General features: G+C 37.7%; 1 protein-coding gene across 1 annotated transcript in view; it reads left to right on the plus strand.

Moving 5' to 3' along the window:
* The window catches only part of ICE1 (interactor of little elongation complex ELL subunit 1), a 63,751-nt gene that overhangs the window by 15,890 nt on the left and 35,392 nt on the right, over positions 1-12,469 (plus strand). Inside the window, exons 6-10 of the mRNA XM_066243410.1 lie at positions 415-491; positions 1,479-1,516; positions 5,450-5,532; positions 5,743-5,782; positions 5,868-5,924. Coding sequence (XP_066099507.1) covers positions 415-491; positions 1,479-1,516; positions 5,450-5,532; positions 5,743-5,782; positions 5,868-5,924 — 295 coding nt within the window. The remainder of the gene's footprint in view (positions 1-414; positions 492-1,478; positions 1,517-5,449; positions 5,533-5,742; positions 5,783-5,867; positions 5,925-12,469) is intronic.

A 12,469-nucleotide genomic window follows, 5' to 3' on the forward strand; every position in this document is an offset into this window, starting at 1 on the left:
ACATTTTCTCCAGTTACTGTTAAGTATAATGACTTGTATATTTTTTCATAATAGTAATAGCTTATATTAAGCTCTTAAAATTTCTTTAGGTTTTGTTGAATTTTAATTGGTTGAGACGAAAGTATTAGCTATTCAGTATTATGAAGATTTGGAGTTGCCTTAAAATCAGTATATTTTAAATTTTTAGCTTTGTTTGATTATATTATTAATCAAGTAACATCTAGTAAGGATCTGGTTATAGTCTTTAAAAATGTTCAATGAATTGTACTTTGGTTTTCTGCCCAACATAGTATTAATTTAGTTAATTTCATATTGTTGAACGATAATAATTTAGCATTTCAATGTCAAAATAAGTTGTTACTGATAGTCATGACCTTCAAATTGACAGTATATATCTATTAACTTGTTTTTTAGAGTTCTCTAAAGTTGTACCAGGATACTCATCAGGAGTATGCTCGTATAAAGGAAGAATGCTTGAGAACTGATGCTCAGTAAGTATTTTTAAAATTACTATGGAAACAGGGTTTTCGTCTTTGAAAAGTTTTAGGTCAGGAGTGTTTCTTTTATTTGTCTTCGGGTTTGTTGAATGTCTCTCAGCCTTGGAGTCCACATCTGTCAAATGGAAATTATAATTACCTTTGAAGGATTATAAGGAGGGTTAAATAAGCTATCACGTGTCAAAAGGCTGCACAAAGAAAGACTTCTGTAACCATGTTTATGACTGTGTGTGGCATGTATGCTTGTTGATCTGTGTGTAGAAACATTATCCACTTCTTTCTTTTTATCACTCCTTTAACAAATGGCATACGGAATGGGTGTCTTTGTTACCATTTATAAAAAGGGCTGTTCGGAAGCATCCAGTTTATTATTTTAAAATTTAAAATAATACTATGTATTATTGTTCACATTACTCAACAAACTTGTGAGCAACACATACAGTAGTTAAATTTTGATATAGCAATAACTCAGAGGCTCTTTCTTCAAGAGTTACCTCCCTTTTCTGACTCAGATTTATCCTAAAACAAGTGTACATCTCCAGCCATGGCCTATCACGGTGGTGCGGTGAGCACTCCTGCCATCCATGCTTCCAAATGTAGTATTAGCTACCTAGAGGCTGCACTGACTCCAGGAGACCATCTGAACACATCAGCTTGGTTCACAGATGAGGCCACTACAGTTCAGGGAGAAAAAGACAGATTTCTTTAAACCGTTTTAGAACTATTACATACTAAACAGTGTACTATTTTTTCATAGGTTTGCTCTACATTTAGAAAAATTTCTGGTAGCTTTAATGGTTGATGGGTGATATTCGTTGTGACTGACATTTACTTTGATATATATATAAATCTCAGTAATTAAAAACAAATGTACTACAAACTGTAATGTATAGTTTTTGTTATTTATGTACACACACACACATACATGTATATGTATATATATTACTTTTGATCATTTTAACACAAAAATTTTATTGTTAGGAAGAAGAAACTAGAAGCCAAGGTGAAGAAGCTGGAAGGTAATTGGCACTATTGTTATCTAGTTGCTCACTGATAACTGTAAGAGGTTGTAGTAGTTGATTGAGAGTGGAGTTGCTATGGTTTTGGTGGTGCATCCCTGGGTATTGCATTAAGGGTACTGTTTGGAAAAAATTTGATTACTAGATTCCTTTCAGTTACTAGAAAGTAGCATAAAAATGGAATGTGGCAAATCCTTAAAATGTTGTTGCACTCAAAATAATAGCAGCCTATACTTTTACTATAAAAAGCAGGAACTAATTAATACAAAGTGTATTATAAATAATTTAATTTTGAGTTTGACCAGGCGGTGGCGCAGTGAATAGTGTTGGACTGGGACGCAGAGGACCCAGTTTCAAAACCAAGGTTGCTGACTTGAGCACAGGCTCATCAACTTGAGTGCAGGCTCACCAGCTTGAGCACGGGCTCACCAGCTTGAGCGCAGGGTCGCTGGCTTGGGCGTGGGGATCATAGACATAACCCCATGGTCGCTGGCTTGAACCCAAAGGTCACTGGCTTGAGCAAGGGCTCACTCATTCTGCTGTAGCAACCCCCCCCCCCCCCCCCCCCCCCGGTCTAGGCAGATATAAGAAGAAAAATTTAATTTTGAAAGTTAAATCTCATGGGGCTTTCTCTTTTTTTTTCTAATGAAATCAGTGGTTAGTAGAGAAGGTTGCTATTTTTAGTACCAAAAAACTTGATGTATTTAGATAGTTATGACAACACCCATGGAGAGATTTGCATGAAATTCCTTATTTTGGGAAATGGTCACTTTGTCCTCCGTCCTCCCCACACTCCACTGTTTGGTTAGGGGCTTCTGGTCCATGTTGAGTAGGCAGAGTGCAGAGGGGCCATGGGAGGATCCAGTCAGTTCTCGTGGGGTATCTAAAAACCTTTTCAGGAATTGAATGCAAAATTTTTTTTCTTCTGATTTCTTCCTCCATTGTGTGGTTGGGATGTGGAAATAACATCCAGTAGAGACGAGCGGGGCTCTGCCAGACCCATCCCCCGCCCATGTTTTATTCCAGTGTGGGCTTGTGCTATCCTCTTACCTGCTGTGGCTTACTGACCCTGCTGTTTGCTCTTTCATCATACTGTATCTGCTTCAGAGAATGGTATATTTTTCGTTTCGAGTGTGAAGGAAGGATTTAAATTTAGTTGGATCAGGACATATAGATAAAAGACAATATATCTAGTCATCAGTTTACCTAGATTGAACCGGATGTTTTTAGACCATAACTCTATAAATATTTTGTTAACAATTTTTTCCTTTGACTTGGTTGTTGCAGAATTGATAGTATAGCAGTAAGTATGATAGTACTATGTTCTTTCTAAATATTGCCACCTTTTGCTAGTATGTGGAGATACGTATTCATGGAAATGTTTTTAAAGAGGTCTGAAATGTCTGTGAGACTACAAGCAGCTTTTATTTTTTATTTATTTTTTACAGAGACATAGAGTGAGTCAGAGAGAGGGACAGACAGGGACAGACAGATAGGAACAGAGAGAGATGAGAAGCATCAATCATTAGTTTTTCATTGCGCGTTGCAAGACCTTAGTTGTTCACCGATTGCCCTCTCATATGTGCCTTGACTGTGGGCCTTCAGCAGACTGAGTAACCCCTGCTGGAGCCAGCGGCCTTGGGTTCATGCTGGTGGGCTTTTGCTCAAGCCAGATGAGCCCGCGCTCAAGCTGGCGACCTCAGGGTCTCGAACCTGGGTCTTCCGCATCCCACTCCAACGCTCTATCCACTGCGCCACCACCTGGTCAGGCTACAAGCAGCTTTTAAAACAATTCTTTTGAAGCAAAAGTGTAGCCTTTATTTTTCATGTCATAAAATATTTTTCCCTAGTAAACAGTAGGGCAATAATCAGGTAAAGAAATACTCAGGCTTGTTAAAATGATTTGGGAAAGGATTGTTACTCTGGTGTTTTTTGAGAATTTACTTTTCATAGTGATTGTGTATGAACATACCGTATTTCCCCATGTATAAGACGCACCTTAATTTTGGGGCCCGAAATTTGAAAAGAAATGGATTATGTAAAGTTACTGAACGCAAGTTTTATTCATCATAAAATTCATACAGCTCCTTATCACTGTCAAAACTCCCATCTATTAGCTTGTCCTCATCTGTGTATGATGAAGAATCACTCTTCAACAATGAGCACAAAAACAAGTATGGGAAATGGAAGTAAAAAAACCTAAAACCAGCCCTGGCTGGTTGGCTCAGTGGTAGAGCATCGGCCTGGTGTGCAGGAGTCCCAGGTTCGATTCCCGGCCAGGGCACACAGGAGAAGCACCCATTTGCTTCTCCACCCCTCCCCCTCTCCTTCCTCTCTGTCTCTCTTCCCCTCCTGCAGCCGAGGCTCCATTGGAGCAAAGTTGGCCAGGCGCTGAGGATGGCTCTGTGGCCTCTGCCTCAGGTGCTAGAATAGCTCTGGTTGCAACAGAGCAATGCCCCAGATGGGCAGAGCATCGCCCCCCGGTGGGCATGCCGGGTGGATCTCGGTCGGGCGCATGTGGGAGTCTGTCTGACTGCCTCCCTGTTTCCAACTTCAGAAAACTACAACAAACAAAAAAACCTAGAACCACTGTATAAGACGCAACTAGTTTTTAGACCCCAAGATTTTCAGGAAAACGAAGTGTGTCTTACACATAGAGAAATACAGTATTCAAGTAGTCAGTAATACTGTTGCTTAGAGTGTACACAGACTTTGCTTCAGAACCAAAAACAGGAATGTATCATTGGCTGAAGATTCAGTGAACAGCTATAAAAATGCTTTAAAAGTACATTTTACCCTGAACACTTGAGTTTTAACTCTGTGGGTCTACTTACACATGGAGTATTTTCAGTAAAAACTGTAAATAAATATATTTTTCTTATGAATTTTTTTTTCCTATTTTTCTGAAGTGAGAATTAGGGAGGCAGGGAGACAGACTCCTGCATGCGTACAACCAGGATCCACCCAGCATGCTCATCTGGGGCATTGCTCCTTTGCAACTGGAGCCATTCTAGTGCCTGAGAGGGAGGCCATAGAGCCATCCTCAGCACTCGGGCCAACTTTGCTCCAATGGAACCTTGGCTGTGGGAGGAGAAGAGAGAGAGAGAGAGAAAGGAAAGGGGGAAGGGTGGATAAGCAGATGGGCGCTTCTCCTGTGTGCCCTGGTCAGGAATCAAAATTAATTTCTTAACATTTTTCTCTAGCTTTGTTGTAAGAACATAATATATAATACACATAACGTACAACATGTGTGAAGAGACTATTTATGTTGGTAAAGCCTCTGATTAATAGTAGGCTATTAGTAGTTAAGTTTTGGGGATTCAAAATTATATGAGGATTTTTAACTACTTGGTGGTCGGCACCCCTACCCTCAGTGAAGTTCGAGGATCCACTGTAGATCTGTAATAAAGGTATTAGCACTCAGAACTATTAGCTCTATGAAAGGAATTCCAAAAAAGAATAACAGTATCGTAAGCATAGAGGAGATTGTCCCTTCTCTCAAATAAAGAGAATGGTGTTAACTGTATTCTAAGATAAAATTTCAGTTCTAAAATCTGTAAACCTTGAATGTTGCTGATTGTTGAAGAACAAGGTGGAGGGGGACATAACTTCCCCCTCTCTAAAGGTTGTGCGTGTTGGATTCTTGCCTGACTAGAGGATTTGGGTTGGCTTATGCTGAGATTGCAAAGAATTCTTAGAAGGGCCTGTGCCAGTACTATGGTTTTATAGATAATAGAGATAATATTTTAAGTTAAAGTGTTTCTGCATTTAACCATGTGGATAAAATACTGAAAGAACAGTAATCTTTTACAAATTTTTTTCAAAGTTTTAACAAATGAGAAAAACTCTCAGATTAGATTTTGAATATTTTATTAATGATAGTTATAAAGTTCGTAAATTATGTTTTTTCTTCCCTTCACTTCTAAAATAAAGAGGCTGCTGTCAAGCAAACGCAGGACTTCAAGCAACTAAGGAATGAAAAGAAAATACTTGAAAAGGAGTTTAAGAAGACACAGGTAACAGATAACAGTACACACGTGTTAAATTTCTGACTTCAGGGCTTCTTCGTGTCCTTTGTAAATGCAGCGTCCTAATCATGCAGGAATCAGCAGGGAGGTCCCCGCTGAAAACAGCCAGCAGTGCCCATCAGGCCGCCCCCTTACAGTAGGTCTAGAATGGCTGCACTTCTGTACTTTGCAAACATTGTTAATGTTTTGTTTTCACAGGAAAGGCTTGATGAATTTTCTAAACAGAAAAATGAAAAAGGTGAGTATTAAGTTACTGGCTTACATAAAAATTCTGTTTTGATATATAGTATTCTTTTTTAAGTGTATTTTCCCTACATTTTTAGAATTGAGACATATTGGAACACAAATTTCAAGTGATTCTTACGGAAGCGTAGATAAAAGTAAGTATATTCCAAGTTCTGTTTTTATTTCTGTGCACTACTTTTAGTGGTCTGGGGGTTGCTTGTTGCTCTTATTGCAACAGTTCCAGGGCTTAGTAGATTTTTCATGGTGTCTTATGTCATGTCTTCATTAAATCTATATATTTTATCACCATACTGTCTGATAAAATAACTGAAAAAAAATAACAGTGAAAGAAAGCATGAAAAAGCAGGATTGTTTGGGTAATGAAAATAAATTAGATATAATTTCCACACTTTCCAATAAATAAGTAGTTTTTTGATTAGTTTACAATTTATCAAGTTAATTTCTTAAATTTATTAGGTCTCAAATAAAAATTGTTAATGTCAGTCAGGAAAACTGGAGTAAGTGTATTTTTGGAAGACAAGAATTGAGGGAAGACCAGCCCTGGTCAGATAGCTCAGTTGGTTAGAACATCATCCCAATGTGCAGAAGCTGTCAGTTTGATTCCTGGTCAGGGCACACACAGGAACATATCACTGTTTCTATATCTCTCTTTCCCTTTCTCTCCCTCTAAAGTCAATACATAAATTAAAAAAAAAAAAGCAGAAGAATAATTTAGGGAAGTCCAAAAGTTACAAGGAAAAGTAAAGTGGTAGTCACAAAAATCACAAGGAGATTACAGATGCAAGTGCACCTTTTATCCTTGAGTGATCTTGTAGATGAGGAGACAGGACCCTGGAAGTTGAGAAATTGGGGTTTTCACTTTAATATTTTTTTTATGCACCGTGTACTCTTTTATTTTTCTTCTTGGTGTTTTTGTTCTCTATTTTTAAAAGGGGGATTATGAGTTTCTTCTCTGTCAACCTTCTCTTTTTTGTTAGAAATGAATTTAAAATGTAAATAATGGTGTTTGTATGTCACTAATGTATTTTTCTAAATAGGTATTATTAAAACCACCTATATTATTGTGTACAGTGTAGAGTATCTCCAGAAGTCTCCTTTATCCTTTTATTCTTCATTTAATATATATATTTTTAATAGCATGGGATCATTTTTTTCCCGTGGTTTAAGGCTTTAGCATTTCACGGTTGCCTGGGCACTGATTTATCACAGTCACTGATACATAATTTGTGTGCTTTTGACTTCATTCTTCCTGCTCTTATGTGTGGAAAGTGAGACTTAGTAATAGCTGTTGCTGAGAATGAGTGCTGGACAACACTTGACTTTCCCAGGTAATAGTCAGCTGTTTAATTTAATGTTCTCTTTTTAACTGACAGGTTTGCTCTAGGATTTGGCTCTTCTCAGGCCTTACTATTTCCAACCTGGCCCTCCCACCCCCTTCCTATAGTTGCTCCCTGTTCCTACTTCTGTTTTATTTTCTTCAAAAAACGTGTTACTCTCTCAAGTAAAATTGTTTTGTTTTTATCTTTCCTCACTATGAGGGCAGGGATATTGTTTTTTGTGCATTTTACTTTTTCCAAATAAATAAAGTCTTTAGAAATCTGCTGATTATTAAGCTATGAACCTTGATGGGTTTAATTCCCAATTTTAAAATGTATCTTGAATGCTTTTCTTTGTTATTACTTGACGTCTGAAAGAGATGTACATATTAGGCAGTGCTGATTTCACTTTAAAAAAGGCTGCCTGAGTCTACTTTTGCCTTTCCTTCCTTTCAAATGCCAGTAAAAATGGCAGATAATGAAATGTAGCTCTTCTTGATACTTAAAGTTTAGCACTAGTGGGAGAAATTAATGAGGAAATGTAAAGCAGTTGGTGTCAGTTGGTAATTAAATCCCAAATTACAGAGAAAATAGCAACCTCAAAAAGTAAGTCTTTATAATAGAATCCCTGTGTTTCCTCAAAGCAGAGGTGGCGGGGTGGGGGGGAGGCGCACAAGAGCCGCATTTCCACACCATTGATTAAGGGGTGAAAGTGTGCAACTGCAGGGTTCAGAAATAGCTTCTGACATTTGTCCACAGACTGTGACCCAAAGTTCAGTTGTCTCAAGTGTTAGTTACACCATGAGAGGCACCCAAAGTGCTGGAAAAAGTGGGGGAATTATGGTTACTTTGAAGGACAGCTGTTTCTTGTCCCAGGAATTGAGATGTTTATATCAGGTCTACTGGAAAGTTCTGTCCGTTTCTGTCACAACAAGTTTCGACACGTAAGCACATGTTTATTTGGCGCATGTGTGCTTCTCTATTTTTATCACTTAATGCAGGGGTCTCAAATTCGTGGCCCGCGGGCCGCATGCGGCCCGCTGAACAATTTTGTGCGGCTCGCAGACTAATCCATGAAGTTCAAAATATTTTGGATAAAATTAAGTAAGCCTAGGGGCCTACTTGTATTTTTCATTTCTCTAGCATCCTAGCTAGATATTAGCTTAGTTAACAGCATTGTGATGTGAACTACAGTTTCTGGTCGTTTTGTGACACTGAGTAAACTGCAGGTACGATTGTGCTTGTTGTACTGAGTTTTTTTTTGTTTTCAACTACAGTGAGAAAAGTGTTGCGTAACAGTTGCCTTTTGTAGACCTAGTGCGGCCCGCCGAACGGCTGTGATCTTGCTCTGCGGCCCACATGCTGAGTTGAGTTTGAGACCCCTGACTTAATGTATACATACTGACGTAGCAAATTAACTAAAACAAAGTTGATTCACGTTAGTCTTATGTGTGAAGCGATAGTGTACCCATGACTACTGATAAAGTTCATTTACGCCACTGTAATTTTTACGAATTTCAACAAGGAAGAAATGCTACAGAAGTGTGTAGAAATTTATTGAAAGTGTTTGGTGAAGGTACAGTTTCTAATAGGACATGCAGAAGATGGTTCGAAAAATTCGAAACAGGTGATTTCGACCTTTCTGATAAGCCACTTTCTGGGCGACCATCTTTGATCGATGACGATGTTGTTAAGACCATGTTGGAGCAAGATCCTTTTCTGACAACATCGGAGATTGCAGAAAGGCTTAATTCAGTTCAGCAAACCATTTTGGACCGTATTCGGAAGATAGGATTGGTGTGGAAATATTCAAGATGGGTGCCACATGAATTAAGTCAGAAGAATTTGGATGATTGAGTCGTCATATGCACATCTCTGCTTGCTCGGAACAAAATTGAGCCCTTCTTGAACCCGATGATAACTGGGGATGAAAAGTAGATTACCTACGAAAACATCGTAAGGAAAAGGGCATATTGTGAACCTGGAAAACCTAGCCCTTCCACCTCTAAACCAAATTTGACTCTGAATAAGAGAATGTTGTGTATATGGTGGGACGTTCGAGGACCAATACATTATGAGCTTTTAAAACCGAACGAAAAGCTCAATTCAGAGAAGTATTGTCAGCAACTGAATAATTTAAAGACAGCAGTCCAAGAAAAGAGGCCGACAATGTTCAATAGAAAGAACATCATACTGCATCATGATAATGCCAGGCCACATGCTGCTTTGAGGACTCCTCAAAAAATTGCAGAACTAGGCTGGGAAATTCTGTCGCATCCACCATATTCCCCGGACTTAGCACCCTCTATCACTTGTTTTTGTCCTTACAAAATTTTTTGAAGGGCAAAAAATTCAAAAATGAAGAAGATATCAAACGCACTGGTTCAATTTCTCGCATCAAAAGATAAAACATTTTTCAAAAATGGGATATACAAATTGCCCTCATGCTGGCAAGAAATCATTAATAATAATGGCAATTATATTATTTAATAAAGTTTATTGACGGTAAGAAAAATTTGTATTTTGTTTTATTCCAAAAACGGACAGAACTTTCCAGTAGACCGTATATATTCCATGTAAGTCCTCACAACAGAGTTTACTTTGTCTCCCACCTGAAGGCAGGGTTCTATAGGCTAATGAGTGAGAACCTACATTTACTGCGAGTATAGGACTAAAAATGTAGGCTGAGGAAACATACTCAGGTTATCAAAGATGTCCTGCCTAAACTTTCATCCAAAATAGAGAAAAAGCAGTGGCAAGAAAAAAAGCACCAAAACTCAAGAAGAGCTGGTCCCTGAGGAAACAGTATGAAATTATGAACCACATAAAATATTAGAAATTGAGTTGTATCCTTAGAAGCAGTCTAAGAGCATGTACATAGGCTGCTACTATAAAATTGGAGTTGAGGTTCTGAACCATTAAAAATCTGACTGTAGAAATATACCCACTAGAAAGACTGAAAGGTTCAGTGGACAAATAAAAGATAGCAGACCTATTGTGGGTATCTCTGAGAAGATGGTAAAAAAGAACAAGGAAATAAAAAGTATTAGAGAAAAGATAAGAATCTGGAGTATATAGCTGGATGTCATAATATGTAGTCATCTGTTAGGTCTTCTCAGGAGAACAGAGCCGAAGGAGGAAGGTGATCAAGAAATAATAGAAGGAAACATCCCAGAGCAGAGCATAGATACGGTATTTATATTGCAAAGGCCTTCCCAATGTTGAGCATGACTTTTGTGTATGATTTCCATCTCTGATAGGAAATGCATTTAAAATCAAGTGAAGTAGAAAGATTAGTATAAAGGGATGAATGGAGAAATTCCAAGCAAATGCTAACTTGAAATTTGTAATGTAAGGTAAAAAATAATTCAAGCATAGAAATGAGTTTACATGGATTAAAAAGGAATATCTAGATTGATTAAAGGTACAGTTTACAGAGAAGAGACTGCTATCATGGATCAAAGAGCATGAAACTATGTCATGTAAAACACTTGGAAATTCTAGGGGCAATGGCCAAATCTGTTTCATGAAGATTTACGTTTCTCATAAATAGCAATACAGACAGAATAGGAGATAGAATTTGAATCATAACTGCAAAATTGATGATTTACATATAATATGACTCTTAAACCATAATCCTATAATATAAAATAAAACATGTAAAAGCTGACTATTTACTAATATTATATAAAACACTAAGATATTGATGTTTAATAAGATACTAGTAAAAATATTTCCCATGCCCCAAAATTTTATCTGTCTGATAAGTGTAAACACATAAACCAAACAAATTCCTCTTGGATAACAAGATAAAAATGTAAATACTAAACTGTTTTGGAAATAAACAACAAGAAGGCAGTATTTATTAAATTTTTGAGGCATTGCCAATATGGTATTTCAAAGGAATGATTTGTGGTCTTCATTGATTATTTTAGAAAGCAAGAATTACAGAAAATGAATGATTTAGAAGGTAGGAATATACAGTAGACATCTCAGGAAAATAGAAGAAACAGTTGATTAAGATGAAAACATAAGTTAATGAGACAGGAAAGTAAGCAATTGATTTGAGACCCTTAAAACCAGTTACTGGTTCTTTGTAATACTGGTGAGTCTGATCAAGAAAGAAAGGAATAAAAATCCAACAACATCAGGGATTGAAAGCTATAAAGTTATAGTTGGAGAATCTTTTTTTGTTGTTGGTTTTTTTTTGTATTTTTCTGAAGTTGAAACGGGGAGGCAGTCAGACAGACTCCCGCATGCGCCCGACCGGGATCCACCTGGCATGCCCACCAGGGGGCAATGCTCTGCCCATCTGGGGCGTTGCTCTGTTGCGACCAGAGCCATTCTAGCACCTGAAGCAGAGGCCATGGAGCCATCCTCAGCGCCCGAGCCAACTTTGCTCCAATGGAGCCTTGGCTGCGGGAGGGGAAGAAAGAGACAGATAGGAAAGAGAAGGAGAGGGGTGGAGAAGCAGATGGCCACTTCTCCTGTGTGCCCTGGCTGGGATTTGAACCCAGGACTCCTACACGCCAGGCCGACGCTCTACCACTGAGACAGCCAGCCAGGGCTATAGTTGGAGAATCTTTTTTTTTTTTTTTTTTTTTTTTAATATATACAAAAATCTTCAGAGTCAGGATGTAAGTTACAATGATTATAATAAACATAAAATTTATATTATAGTTGGAGAATCTTAATTCACAAATTTATATGCAGACTTGATCATGTTAATGAAATGGGCAATTTTCTATGAAAACATACTGAATTTGACTCAGAGTATTATCTGATTATCAGAAAAGTAACCTGGAAGAAATAAAAGTAAAAAAATTAGTTAAATCTCTAACACCATAGAAGATCCAGGTGGCTTACAGATGAGTTCCGTAAAGCCTTCAGTGAAAATGAATGTCTTTATTATTTTATTTGTTTCAGAATGTAGAAAAATATGCAGTGCTATCTGTCTTATTTTCTTAGACTAGCATATTCCTGTACCACAATCAGTTAAGAATAACATATATACACATTCTCAAGACTCAGATTTCTGTCACTTAGGGGGTTATAAGAACTCAAATCTATACTAGTCATTGAGAATACAGACAAATTCTTAAGAATTTCTCTGAGGAATACTGCAACAACTGGTTGGTTAGGAGAAAAATTGTCTCAATTCAGCACTAATTCCTCATAAAAAATTTGGTGATGTAATAAAAAAAATAATTTGCACTTGAGAAATGTGAGACAGGAACATTGCTGTCAGGAACAAGACAAGGGTGCTTATATCTCTGTTCTGTATATATGCGAGGCCTCAGGCAGTGAGGGAGAGTAAACAAAAGACTAGGAGCTGTATATACTAATAAAGAACAGTCAGAATT

Source organism: Saccopteryx bilineata, chromosome 1 (genome assembly GCF_036850765.1).
Source record: "Saccopteryx bilineata isolate mSacBil1 chromosome 1, mSacBil1_pri_phased_curated, whole genome shotgun sequence".
Lineage (NCBI taxonomy): Eukaryota > Metazoa > Chordata > Mammalia > Chiroptera > Emballonuridae > Saccopteryx > Saccopteryx bilineata.